At 42.0% G+C, this 14,676-nt stretch overlaps 1 protein-coding gene across 1 annotated transcript in view; it reads right to left on the bottom strand.

Moving 5' to 3' along the window:
- Positions 1-5,547: 5,547 nt before the first annotated feature.
- Lrpprc (leucine rich pentatricopeptide repeat containing) overlaps positions 5,548-14,676 on the bottom strand; it is an 85,257-nt gene continuing 76,128 nt past the window's right edge. The window contains exons 32-38 of the mRNA XM_031355256.1: positions 13,069-13,270; positions 11,119-11,258; positions 10,875-10,990; positions 8,473-8,547; positions 7,384-7,468; positions 6,182-6,324; positions 5,548-5,738 (exon numbers count right to left, since the gene is read on the bottom strand). Of these exons, the coding sequence (XP_031211116.1) occupies positions 5,682-5,738; positions 6,182-6,324; positions 7,384-7,468; positions 8,473-8,547; positions 10,875-10,990; positions 11,119-11,258; positions 13,069-13,270 (818 nt within the window). The 3' untranslated portion in view covers positions 5,548-5,681. The remainder of the gene's footprint in view (positions 5,739-6,181; positions 6,325-7,383; positions 7,469-8,472; positions 8,548-10,874; positions 10,991-11,118; positions 11,259-13,068; positions 13,271-14,676) is intronic.

The raw sequence follows: 14,676 nt of genomic DNA, 5'->3' as shown, positions 1-14,676 counted from the left end.
GAGCAGAGTCTGATTGTCTTTCAGTGTGGAATAGCTAGCTCCTCAGTGCCCCCTGATATTCTAGGATAGCTTTCAATTTGGATTTATCTGGTGCATTTCTCAATGAAATCCAGTCTGGGCCCCTTTGGTCAGAATATCCAGAAATGAAGTTGGTTTTTCGCTAGTGTGTCCCATCAAGCAGCACATGCTTCCGGCTTGCTGCATGCTGCCCACTTTGATTGCCTGACAGAAGGCACATCTGCTGGACTCCTCCACATTCCTCTGTTCCCTCTTTTCATAATTAATAAAGCTTTTGGATACCATGCCTGGAGACCATGACTTGTGCCCTCTTCATCCAGCGCTCCATACTTCCTGAGTTAATGTTATAAATTATATATTTGTGGAATCCCATTTTAATTTAGCAAGTTGTAATCTGTTGCCATCATTAGTTTGGATGCTCGGATTGTCCCTGATTTAGCCAGTGAAATACTCAAGCTGACTTCTTCTATATCTTCTTAATTATTTTCTTGTCATTCACTGGGAACTCTGACAAAACAAAGTATTTTGGGGATTGTCTCGAATTTTCCCAGCTCATCCTGGGATTGGATGCTTCTCTGTAGAAGCTTGACGTTTTAGTGGGAAAACCCAGATGTGAATAATAAGTCTGTTCTGCTGCTGTGTATCGTTACCTCAGGACTCTCAGTGGGCCATGAGTGAACGTGTGCATATGTCCATGTATGTATGCATATATACATACATGTTTGTTTGTTTGTTTTTTGAGACAGGGTTTCTCTGTGTAGCCCTGGCTGTCCTGGAACTCATTCTGTAGACCAGGCTGGCCTTGAGCTCAGAAATCCACCCACCTGCCTCTGCCTCCCAAGTGCTGAGATTAAAGGCATGCACCACCAGTGCCCAGCCAATATATGTTCATTTTCTTACTCCATAGTTCATCCAGCACTTGCTCTAACAGCTCTGTCTTCCCAGATTCTGTGTTGGAGACGCCTGGCTTCTGTGTTTATTTGTCTTCTGATAAGTCCTTTTGTATTCTGTCTTTGGCTCTTCCTCACTCATGACTCCCTGTATCTGCAGAGCCTCCAGTCCATTCTGCACTCCCTCCCCAGACCCCAGCTCTGTTTTGGTAACCCATTGTCTTTATGCCTGGATGGAGAAGTGTGTTACAAGAGGAAAGTGGGCAGTCATCTGACTTTGTAAGTTTGTCACTCAGTGTGCTGTGGTATCCAAAACTCAGGGCACCAAAGATGCTGAAACTCAGGCAGCTGCTGGTTCCTTGGAGCTCATCCTCAGAGCAGGAGTCCTCCATCCTGTCGGGGTGTGTCATAGCTGGTGATGATGCACCCTAGACTCTAACTCCATGGGTTTGTTTGGTTGAAAAATGTTTTCCAGGGCACACAAGGCCTGGGAAGAGAAAGGCCCGGTGCTGGGAACACCTAGTACTATCTATCCAGTGTCCCTTATCCTTCATTGCAAAGGAGAAGAATTTTCTTGTGGGTTGTAAAGTTTTGCTGTTAAGGGTAAATTTTAGGCTTTGATAGCCATATAGCCTGCCAGTACGCTGTGCTGGTGTGAAAACTGCCCCAAACACAGTAGAATGTGGAGGATGTGGGTGTTCCAATAAAATAGCTTACAGAAAACACATAGCTCCTGGACTTGGCCCGAGGCTGCAGCCTGCGGACCCTTGATCCAAAGATGAAGGTTCTAAAATGTACATTGTAAACTCTCCAAATTCTAGTTACACTATTGATGGGGGACTGACAATTAAACAGAAAACAATCACCTATATTGACTCCAATATTTCTTGTAATTTTTAAAAACTGCTCTTGCTTTTAAAGATATTTAAAACATGATCTTCCCTTGGGTTTAGCCATCTACAGGGCAGATATCCAGCTTGCTTTTTTCACTCATTCTTAAAAATCTTCTCTTGATCTTCGATTAAACCACTCATACCAGAGAACATACTGAAAGTTATGTCAAATCCAAGTGGTAGCAGACCTGTGCCCACGGGTCCTTCCAACATTCAAATTAGTTACTTAGTAGAAAAGTGTGGCCTGGCACAGGGGAGTAGTCTCCTTAGGGCAGACCAGCCATGAGGCACAGGCTGCAAAGGAAGCAAGCCTTTGGATATTTTGCTGCTGACATAGGTGTACTTGGACAACATAGTGTACGTGCCTAAAAATGTCCTTATTTGCAAATAATCGGCTCCAATCTCACCTCCGATGTTACCTGTGTTTGATAAATTGGTTCTTTCATCTAGGATAGTCCAGGTTAACAGTTGGGTGAAGAGCTTGGTGGCAGAGAAGGTAATTAAGTCAGAAGCCTAAGGCTTAAGCCCCAACACCCAAACCTAAAACAAAAACTGCCAGCCATGGTCCGGAGTGACCTTCAGTGTTCGTGTTAGGGAGGGCAGGCTGGTACCGCAGTGTGTGGGGCTTCCACCTTGGAATTAAACAGATGCGTTTAGGAAGTGGGTTGGGCTTTGTCAGCACATGCCAGCTGCCCACTGGCTAGGTGACTTGCTTGTTTATTGTATATGACAGTCTTGTCTGTTTGTAGAGTTGAAGTGTTGTTTCTCCAAACTGAAAAACAGCTCTGCTGCTCCTTGCTAAATAAAGGAAGCCTTTGTTATCCTGTTAACTTCATTACTGCAGCACTGAATCTCTGCTGTGCTAGGTCTGACTTCAGAACACAGCCAACAGTAACAAGTATCTGAGGTCATCAACTTACAGATTTCAAATCATGATCAGTTGGCCTCGCTGACAAAGCTTTTTGTTTCAGAGGATGCCTTGGGCCTCAGATCCACTCTCCCAACTGAGGCCACATTTCGGGTACCAAAGAATAGCACATGGAAAGGAACTGTCCAGTGGGTACAAACCAGGCATTGCGTAAACAGCTTGCAAGGAAACATGGCCTTAGGTCCACGGGACTCATCCCATGAGGCCTACTGTGAACGTACCAGATAGGTCTGCAGACATTGGCAGAACCTGGAAAGAGCCTTGGAAAGAATGAACAGCCAAGAATGGTTTCCAGTAGCTGCCCAGGGCAGGGTTAGTGGAGATGCTCCAGATGGATTTCAGCTACTACCCAAAGCAGCTTGCAAGAGCAGGAAGTCTGGAGTCTCGTCTGTCTTACCTGGCACTGATGTTTCTATTCTTTATGCAAAAGAGAAGTGCCTGCTTTGAATGTGCTAATGCAGCCATTTTCTTTATTTGTACTAAGGCTGCATAATGTGGGCTTTGTAAAGTCCGCTGGCCTGAAAGCAGGATACATTTCTAATGGAAACACTCCCACGCATGATTGTACAACAGCAAAGCGATAAATTACCGTGATTTTGGACCTCCTGTGGTTGTCAGTTCCACCACACTTGAGGAAATGTTGCATTTGCTTAGAAATTTTACAAATATTTTTTTCAGAAAGGCAAATACTAAATGACAATTGTGCTGAAAGCCATGAGGGAAAGTGCAGAACGTATACACTGCAGACTGGAGGCTCCAATTATACCAGAAAGTGATTTGCAACATAAAGCTTGTTGTAATTTGCTGAGATTCATAAACTTGATTATTTTGAGCACTGGCTATTGGATTAAATGGTAGAAAAAAAAATGTTTTTCAGTGTAAGATGTCCAGAAGCTGGGAATACTGTATTAGTGTGAAGGGTGTTTTGTTGTTTAAGGTCCATTCTGACTTCTAGCTGGACTACCTTATTTTTGTATTCTCATGGTTACTTTATTTTTTTTGAGACAAGGTCTGTGTATGGCCATGGTTGGCTTTGAATTCAACACCTACCTGCCTGTTTCTCAGATGCTGGAATTAAACTATGCCCAGTGGGAAAGACTTTGAAAAATACATTTTTATTTTACATTTGTTTTGCCTGCATTTAAAGGCACCCCATAGCCAGGCGGTGGTGGCGCACGCCTTTAGTCCCAGCACTTGGGAGGCAGAGGCAGGCGGATTTCTGAGTTCGAGGCCAGCCTGGTCTACAGAGTGAATTCCAGGACAGCCAGGGTTATACAGAGAAACCCTGTCTCGAAAAACCAAAAATAAAATAAAATAAAATAAAATAAAATAAAATAAAGACACCCCATGTACACACAGTGCCCAAGGAGAGCAGAAGGGGGTGCTGGACACTCTGAAAGTAGAGTTACACACAGGTGGTTGTGAGCAGTCATGGATGCTGGGTGGGAACTGAACCCAGGTCCTTTTCGAGAGCAACAAGTTCTTTTAACCACTGAGCCATCTCTCCAGCCCAAGAAAAAGACTTTTTAGAAAGCTCTGGCCATTTGGCTTACTGGTGCAAACCAACACAAACTGACTTAGGTTTTCTTATCCTGATAATCAGGAAAGAGGGGTGCCTGGTATGGTAGTCCCTGCCATGGAACTCAATACAGATGATTCAATCTAATGTGATCCTGCAGGTCTGAGGGATCAAGAGCCAGAGTTCCCAATCTGTCCAGAAGGTAATGAGAGATGCATGCAGCCATGGGGGCCTTGGACAGGTAATGCTGACAGCCGAACATTTCTGGAAAGATTGGAGGTATTGAAGAGCCTGTGGAATGCAGATTCTATGACCATCTCTGCAGTGCTTAGAAGATGCTCCTTCCCCTGGAGTGTCAGCACATATCTGAACTCAATTGGTTTTTTTTTTTTTTTTTGGTTTGGTTTTTCAAGACAGGGTTTCTCTGTGTAGCCCTGGCTGTCCTGGAACTCACTCTGTAGACCAGGCTGGCCTCGAACTCAGAAATCTGCCTGCCTCTGCCTCTCAAGTGCTGGGACTGAATGTATGTGCCACCACACCTAGATCTATTTCTCAATTCTTGGCAACTTTGCTCCTCAGAGACCAGCTGAGCACAGGGAACAGCTAGCTTAGTCCCTGGTTCTCCACATCAAGCCAGATAGCTGACGAGATTGCTCCTAGGACAGAGGGTTCCACACTTCTACTAAAAACTCAAGACTATAGTCCTTTGAGATGGGTTCATGCCATCATATACATATTTGATAGGACTTTAAAAAATGACAGTTCACAAGTACTAAAGTATACTTTATTCAGAGAAATTCTTTTAAAATAGATTGGCTTTGGTGCATGAGCACACACACACGAGTTTAGAACGAGGGTCACCTTTTAGAGTTAAGGACTCTGCTTGCTTACTCTGAGGGTAATTCCCAATGAAACATTCCTAACACTTTGTTGATGACTTCACTGTTTTAAGTCTGCTTCAAAATCTTACATGTAGGCTCTAACAAGCATTAGGATCGTTCAGGACTACTGCCTATTCTTAAATTTGACTACAAACCAGTATTTAGCTGATTCCCTTATGCATCACAGTAGCTTGTATAAATAAAATCCTGAAACCAAAAGGAAGTTGTAACCGAGATTCCATGGCCACTGCATTTCAGGAAGGGAGGACCCTTGGATCTCAGATACCTTAAAGAAAATGTCATCAATTTGTAAAGGAAGTAAACAAAACCCCTAAAAGGCCCAGTGACTAAGTATATATTCTTATTGGCAATACAGTGGTGAATGGTGTATTTTATACATAAAAAAACACATAAACACTTAAATTTTCATTTGTTTATTTTCCCTCTCAAGTACATTTTAGAAATAACAATTAGACACAGGCATGTGCGTGCTCATGCACACACACACACACACACACACACACACACACACACACAGCTGTTTTTCTTCTTTTATGAAGGGTTTTCCCTTGCTTCCTTTAGTTGCTTTACATAAAATTCAAAGCTTTCCTGTTAAAGAGAGAAATAACAGTTATGAGCAAGCAGAACTCAGACTTTAAAGCCAGACGTCAGTGAGCACAGGGCCACTGACGCTTGGCTGAAGCCAAGCACTTTAAGCCTGGGCATTCCTCTATGTTTTGCAAAATGCCAAGTTCACAGGCCTCAAGTTCTGAGTTAACCCATGCACCAGGGCTAAGTTCATACCTTATGTAGAGACTGCCTAAAAAAGTTTGATAAAGCCACACCTAGCTGAAGGTCTATAATACACTTTGCATTTACAAATATAGGCCATTCCACCCCAGCCCAACCCTGAGCTCTCCCATGGATCCTCAGAGACCTAATTCTTGGAATTAGGTATTCAACCTGTTTTCCCTTCATACTCTTAGTCAGAGAGTATACTTAGGCATACTTAAACCTATGGAGGTATCTCTCTCTTAATTAGGAATACTCACAGGGGGCTCGGTGAAGGGGACCGGCTCGCCAACATTCTTGAGCAAGGATGCATAGCGCTTCAGAAACAGGGCATCCAGCTTCAAGTTCTTTGCTGCCAAATGCTCGTACAGTGCTTTAGCAGAGGCCACATCTTTGTTTAAGACTGGAGGAGTCAGAGGAGAGACATGACTCGAAGGTGAACAGAGCCTCTTCTTTCCCTCCCATAAGAGGCCACTCAGAACCCACAGCTTGCCTACTCTTCCATAGCCTGCCTCCACAGTGCTCACTGTGAGGGAAGTGAAAGGGCGGGCAGGCACTGAAAGCCTTTATGGTACCATTAATGGCGTGCCAGATGTATCTAGCTGAGGAACCACAGTGTAAATGGAACGATCAAGTTCTCAACTATAAAGCATGAGGCTGTGAGGAGCAGGGGTTAGCCCAGATGCTCTCAAAGGGGAGGAGTGGTAAGCCTTTGAAGCTCAGCCAGTCAGCTTCCCTGTATTAGCAAGAGCCCTCATTCTGCAGGCCATGGTCTGCATCTTTAGCCACCCCTACCCTAATCCGTCAGTGACCCGCCTCCTTTTTAGTACATTTGATACAATTACTTACATAAGGAGGTCTATAATTTCAGCTGTTTTTAAATACTGCAAGATTCTGTGTAGGAACAAAGATTCGATGAACTAGTTCTGACTATAAGTCTGTTGCTTCACTATAACTGAGTGTGATGTGCAGTCTGAGGGTGGGACATGGATGCATCAGCATTTTATCTGCCCTGTGACAAACCTTCAACTGGCTTCTTTCTCATGGACTGTCCTGACTGTGGACATCGATGATGGCCAATAGACTGCACTCCAGCTGGGGCAAGAGATAGACCTCAGTGGAGCTACATGGAAGGGCCCTGACGGAGCTCAGAGGCAGTAGGAGGCAGCACTTCTGCCCTGCAGGGCAGGCCTTTGGAGGTAGAAGGAGCGGACCCCTCACATGGTGTCCAGAGAAGTGCCAGGGCCGCCTGGGACACTCTGAAGGTGCTTGGGAATGGTTTCCAATGTTAAAGCTCTAGGGATATGTCCATGCTTTTCTACAGCTTAAAAACATATTCTAGAGCTAAGTAAATGAGTAACTATCTGAAATTTAGGATTATTCCTTTGAGCTGAACTCACAGTTGACTAAACTTGGAAATATTTCCATCACTTGAGTAATGTAGTAAGACTAAATTTATTACCATAGCTTTTCATGCTGTAGGAATATACTTTCTCATCTTCACGTAACTCAGGAATCAGTTCTAACAAGGCCTTCAGAACTGGTGCCTAGGAAGGTAAACAAAGGTAGGAACCCTCAAAAGCAGCCTGCAGAGCTGACGGAGCGCTAAGGCGACACACGCAATGGAACTACCACTACATCACAGCACAGCCAACCACTCAAGGAAACGGACCATTTGACTTTTGTGTATCTCAGCATTTGATGTTAATTTGATAAAAATTAACATTTTTAATAATTAAAGGCATTTCATTTACATTTCTGAGTGCTTTCAAAAATAAATATAAAAAAAAATCAAAGGACTGAACACTTCTATCAACTGTTAACTTATCAAAAAGTTGTAAGATCAACTTTACAGAAATAAGTTGTATTTTAATGTAAAAAAAAAAATCAGGATAAACTATAAAGATAAAAGCTCTGCAGCGCCTCCTACTAATACGCAGTGTGCATCTTCAGGGTTTCCCTGGAGGGTGACTTCACTGCTGGGAGGGCTACTGCAGAAGCAGGCCCTATTTCCTGCAAAGAAGACAATGTGCTCCACTGAGTAAATCAGCAGTGACCTGTACATATTTCTTACCCAAGTCCAATCTAGCTTACTGCCCAATCACACTGTACTGTCAACACACTGTGCTCAGCACTTAAAGGTCCTAACTCCCCTTTCAGCATATAGTCAGATCACATACAGATCCATCTGAGGCTCTCCCAAACTCCTTCCTGCCCCATCTCCTGAGGACCTAAGACTGAGGGTCATGTCAGAATTTGGTGCACCTTAAGAAGGTTCTACCATCAAACTATACACCAGAATCCAAAACATAAAATAGGGCCTATTGTCTTACACACACACACACACACACACAGACACACATACAGACACACACACACACACACATACAGACACACACACACACACACACACACACACACACACACACACACACACACACACACTTTTAAAAAGTAGCCAAATATAGACAGGCCATGTCTCCCATTTCTGTGGAGTTTTCAGTGAGGTTCTGAGCCAACAGACAGAATGGCTAGTAACAAAGCACCGTACCTTTTCGGGTTTCTGAGCAGTCCTGAGACAGAACACCGACAGAATTGAGCTCTGCTCAGCAATGGCACCGCATCTCTAAAAAGTATAACAGTGTCAGTGGAGGTTTTAAATAAGCCAGTCAAGGCGAGTTCTCCCAATTAAGGAGGTTCCCAGTGACACAGCAGTGCATCATGCCCACCAGCCAGCCAGGCTTACGTAGGCACGAAAGGGGCGACAGGGCAAGCTGTGCCAACCCTGGTGAGTGTGGCTCTCTGCAGCAAGGATGAAGTTTGTTTAAAGAGAGAAGGGAAAAAATTAAACTAATGCTTTAACAAGCACAGAACAAGGCTCAGGACTGCAGAGAAAGAGGGAGGAAGGAGCAGCGTTCCTCAGCGATCACTCTGCCCAGCATTCCCACACAAGCTAGGGATCGTAAGGTTAATTATACATTTAATAAGGTGTCAGGAGATAACTGCTCACTTCTTTATAGAAATTAAAATGTACAAAGCAAGTTCTCTTTAAAGTATAATTACCTACACTTATGCATACAAAAGGACTGATTTCAATCTCTGTAGTTATAAAAGGCTTTCATTGCAATAGACAGCCAGTGCTTGAGAAAGAGACAAAAGTTAAACTAAAAAAAGTTTCTATGTCAGACCAGATAAATCAAGTGTCTACCCAGTCCTGGATGCTTTAGTCAAATGAAATATGGCAAGACAATATTTTAGTTTACACTCATTGCAGCTGCCACCCTCCAAGTTTCTAACAGCACAGTGTGTGTTCAAACCTTTAAAACACTGTCAATGCTAAGATGAATAGCATAAAAAACTTCTGGGACTCACAGAATATCGACGTTATAAGCTCCTGTTTTTGACACCTGGGAACCAAGTGCTCCTCGCTAAGAGAAAGCACAGCTCTTTACTGCTGTGGTGGCACACATCTTTAATCCCAGCACTTGGGAGGCAGAGACAGGCGGATTTCTGAGTTCGAGACCAGCCTGGTCTACAGAGTGAGTTCCAGGACAGCCAGGGTTACACAGAGAAACCATGTCTCAAAAAAAACTAAAAAAAAAAAAAAAAAAAAAAAAAAAAAAAAAAGCAGCAGCTGTCGGATCTGCACTCAGCCACCACCAAGAGCTCCTGGTTGTGGAACAAATGCTAGACACAGCTCTGAGCATGGCTGCTGGCAATTCTGCTTCTATGGAAGGCATGAATGGTGGCTCACAGTGAGCTGGTAGAGCAAGCAAGGGCCTCCTCTGGAGAACAATCAGAAGAGTGTGTTTAAGGTGAATGAACTAGTGTGACTAGGTATCTGTGCTTATATTCCTGAGTAACATGTTAGCTACAAACCCAGGGAGATGAAGCATAAAAGAAGGCTCATGAGAGAACAATGAAGAATCCCATAAAACTATCGGAAATTTCCTACAAAAGAAGTAAGTGAACCAAACAGCAAGAACTTGAGAAAGCAGAAGCAATTTGCATTTTTAGATAACGGTTAAAGCAGAGGAAAATGTTCACACACGCCTCTTTAAGTGGGTTGGCTTATGCTGTCAAGCTAGACACACGGATCAAACCTGGAGCTCAAGCCAGTGGCTAGAGCATTCCTGTCCGCATCTCCTACCTACTCCTCCCAGCTGGTAGGAGTGTAAGTGAACATAACAGTATTTACAATCAGAAATTGGTCCCAAGCCTCAATTTGACACAGGGAGTCTACACAAACACAGCCACTGGCGGGATCACCGTGACTGTTTGACTGCCACCTGCTGGGAAGGGCCCCCCGGCGGTGCCTGTTTGTGTACACTGCCAGTAGCAGCTCGATCACCCACCGCTCCAGCACACTTGGCACAGCTTTATATTTAGAGCTGTTAAAATGGCATGAATGCAGTCGTCTCCTCTCCTCTAGATCGCTGATTTAACAAGAGTGCGGGCCACAGAGAGCCACATTTGTCATTTAATGTGTCTGTGACACATTAGTGAATAGAAAGCAAATTCAACTCTTAATAAACCTTGAATAAGGCACTGAGAATGTTTGAGTATTCAAGTGAGAAGCTGTACGTGAAAAAGCAAACATTTCCTACTTCTTGTTTGCAAACTGTGTTACCATGGTGATGCACAGCATTTAGAGCATTAAAGAAATTAGGAAACCAAAGGATTTGATGCTTTGCATTGCCCATCTTTGCAGAAACACTTGTCTGTTTCCTCCACGACGCCTGTCTTATTTAATTCCTAGGATTTCCAGATCTACCTGATGCCTTTAAAATTGGCAATCTACAGCTCACAGGGTCGTCATGCAATCTAGATTCACACTCAACTTCGGGGTTCTAGCAGGAGTGTCTTCTGTCTCTGGTCCATCCTGTGCATTCCTGTCTAGTTCCCTCTCAGTTCACTTCTCATGAGCCATAAGCCCCGATGAGGAGTCATTACCTCTAAGAGAGCTCTGGCCTCATCCACCTTGCCTGAATCCACAAGCTGCAGGAAGAGATCAGTGACAGGCTTGTAAAGTGCAAACTGATTCGCCAATCTCTCAGACATGATGCTTACTGCAAGAAAAACAGGTAAGGAAAAGCTTTCACTGAAACGGGTATGGCTCACTTGCCAAAGAAATCTGGGCCAATTTCACCAAAGAAAAAGATGAGCTTCTGAGCTCTTTAACAGCAAGACAACTCACACTTTTCTAATGCTGGTTCCATCTGCTCTTCTATTACTTTTCTGAATAAGTATGACAAGCCGAAGTACTGAGGTTCTATGGTTTGATTCTCTGAAGCAAACATGTGCTCAATATTTTCTATGGCAGCATCAATTTTATTACTGTAAAAGAGAACAAAATCATAATAAAATATTTACTTGTATAAAATCGCAGTCCATTTTAATCCCTGTGGATGATCAAGCAAATACTTCAGAAAAAAGGGACTATACTTACGAGCAACCAGATTAATAACTTTCAAAGCATATCGTGTAACATAACCTAGTTATATAGATATAAAATGCTATAATTTTTCCTTTATAAATCATGAGTATACTAAGCGAAGCGAAGACAATATATGACATTTGGAGATTAAAAAAAAATAAAGATCATACAACCAAAAGTTGTATTTTCATGGCTAACAGATTTCTTTCATCGGGCACCATACATTTGGAAAACACTCACCTTTGAGGGAAAAACGAGAAATTCTGTGGCCTTCCTGAACAAAGTAGGAAGCAATATCCTTATCTCTGTCATTTTGATGAAGTAGTCTATAACTGATCTGTGCAGCTATAACGTGCTGCCATAAATCATTTTCATGTTGAAATTAGTACATTAAGAATAAGAATTCTAGTTAAAAATAAGCATCTTATGGGCATAGGTAGAAGAATTATTACGTGAGTAAAAACGTGTTTTCCACAGCATAAAAAAATAATATTGTAGCTTTAAAACATTCATCTAGCTCTTACATAGATCAAATTTTAAAAATCACATTTTCTTATTAAAAATGAAGTTTGAAACTCTATTTAGGGAAATAGTTTAAATCTATATATGGCTGTTTTGCCTGCATGTTTGTATGGACATCAGGGAAAGTGTCAGAGCCTACATGGTTGGGAGCCACCATGTGGGTGGTGGGAACTGAACCTCGGTCCTCTGGAAGACATAGGTTGGCTCATAAAGAGATGAGCCATCTCTCCAGCCCTCAGGAAACAGTTTAAAGTTAAAAACAAAACATTTTCTATTAAAAGAAATAGGAAAAAACAAACAAAAACACCTCTTGCAAAACAGTATTTTAATACAGTATCTATACATCTAAGCCTAACTACTAAAGAACATTTCCCTCAAAAGTGTTAGGAATAGCAATTCTAGATTACTCTCAGGCTTTTTTTCTGAGAAAGGTTTCATTACACAGCCCAGACTGTCATCAAACTCATGATCCCCCTGCTGCAGCTTCTTGAGCTCTGGGGTTATGGGCCTAAATCATCCTGTTCACTCTCAGGACACCTTAATGTATGTTAAGGCATCAGTGACATCAAAGAAAACAGCCTGCCCATCCAACAGTGATGAATCAAGTCTGAATACTTCTCTTTTTTTGGATGTGGTTACTGATGGGGAAGAAATGCATTTTTTTAAATGCTTGGAACAGGACTCAGGGTCTTATTTTTGCTAACCAGGTACTCCATCACAAAGCTACACATCACACAACCATGGAGATGTGTGTTTTTAACAAGCTTCCTGAGTCCTGAATCAGTATTCTAGTAATGTGTTAAGACTCTAAAGAACTGCTGATTAAGAAAAGAAATCACTTTAATTTTTGTAAAAGAAGTGTTTTAATAATGAGGCAGATGTGTTCATATTTAATACACACACAAATAAGTGTACATGAACACATACACATATAACTTGTACATAACATACATATGAGTCAGCAACTACTGTGGAGTATATTTTATGAATTATAAATGTTTAGTCTAAGACTAAAGATAAAATACATTTTAACATGATTAGTTTTAATAGTAAATAATCAACAAAATAATTAGGATTGAACATTTCCTATGACTGACATGTTTTCCAAAAGGTGCAAAGAATAACAAAACCGTTTTAAAGGTGGTTATCTGAAATAATCCTCAGTCAAGAAAGCCTAAAAACACTCACTTCTTCATCTGGGCCAAAGCGATGTTATTGATAAAAACCATTTTTGACAGTCCAATTGTGTCGAGTCCATTCACCATCTTCTGAATGGCCTCTATACTTTCCACGTCACCCTTCAAGGCAAACGCCTGGATGAGGCGGGTCACAGCTACCTTGGAAGGCACCTGCTCCGCATCCAAGGCTGCTTTCAGAGTTGCTAGAGCCACTAAAATGAAAAGCAGAGGACTGACTTTATCTTAAAATGACACATACTGACTTTAACATATCTTGAAAACCACCTTTTAAACAAGATCATCAATGGCTAAACTCATTTTAGATTACAGAAAATATTGATACTTTGTGAAAAGTCTTTTTAAAAGTGATGCATCTGATTGTGACCTGTGAGGAAGGAGGCAGCCGTGACTGACAACGAATTCCATTCAGGGGGCCTAGTTCATAGACTAGTTCATGAGAAAAGTATGAGAAAGGAAGAACTATTTTTTAAAATGTGTGCTGGTATTTTGTCTGCATGTGTGTCTATGTGATCATGACAGATCCCCTGGAACTAGGGTTACAGACAGCTGTGAGCTGTCTTGTGCACGCTAGGAATTGAACCTGGGTTCTCAGTAAGAAAAGCTAGTGCCATCTCTCCAGTCCTGAAAGGAAGAAAAAAAAAATTTTTTTTTTAAAAGAATAAACCAAAAACCAAAACCAAAAAGCAAATAAATAACTTCTATCCACATTAACAATTTCCTAAGTTTTACTAACTCAAAGTCCACATAATTATCAGAAAATTTTAACATCTCATTTTCATTCTTGAAAATGGTCCAAACAAGACCAAATCACATAAAACCAGCCACACTGGAGCGTCACAGAACTGCACGTTCACACATTTATTCCATACAACCAGGCTCCTTGCAGGTATTTGCTGTATTCAGTTCTCAAAGAAACTAAAGCTTATTGACTCTTAGGACTACAGTCAAGGGTCTGCGGTAATGCTCAGGATTACAAACACTTGACTGTAGATGAATATGGACTGCCTCGCAGCAAGTGTGCGGAGATCTTTGTATCAGTGAGGTGGTTGGATGGGAGGAGCTGCAGTAACAGCTAACAGAACACCTTGTTAGCATGACAACCACCTTTAACACAGGAGGAACGTCCCAGCCTTGCAGCAATTAAACCACTGGAACCTAGACAAAGCTAAGGGCCTCCGGGAGGGCGGGGGCTTCCAGAGGGAGAGTGGCTTATCTTCTCCAGGGAAGGGAAAGGGTAGTAATTAAACAGTCTATTAAAAACAATGAAGTAAAAGACATGATCAATTTACTCTTTTTTTTTAAGGGATAAACTATTATAATTTAAAATTTACACATGATCCAGACCATCGAATGTAAAATACAGAAATGGGAAAATAGTTTAAAAAGTGGTAGATGTTACAAACATGTATGCACACACCAGAAACAAAAATGCCTATACACTACTTTAAAATAGGATGCACAGAAAATCAGCTTGATGGGATCTTGTTAAAGGATGGACATATGCAGGCAATTACACTCAAGATCCTTGGTATCTCCGCAACTCCTCCCGTGGGTATTTGATTCCCCCTTTTAAGAAGGAATGAAATGTCTACCTTTT

The sequence above is a fragment of the Mastomys coucha genome, unplaced genomic scaffold, assembly GCF_008632895.1.
Source record: "Mastomys coucha isolate ucsf_1 unplaced genomic scaffold, UCSF_Mcou_1 pScaffold6, whole genome shotgun sequence".
Lineage (NCBI taxonomy): Eukaryota > Metazoa > Chordata > Mammalia > Rodentia > Muridae > Mastomys > Mastomys coucha.
Note: the sequence above shows the minus strand (reverse complement) of the source record. Positions and strands in the feature narration are given on the sequence as shown.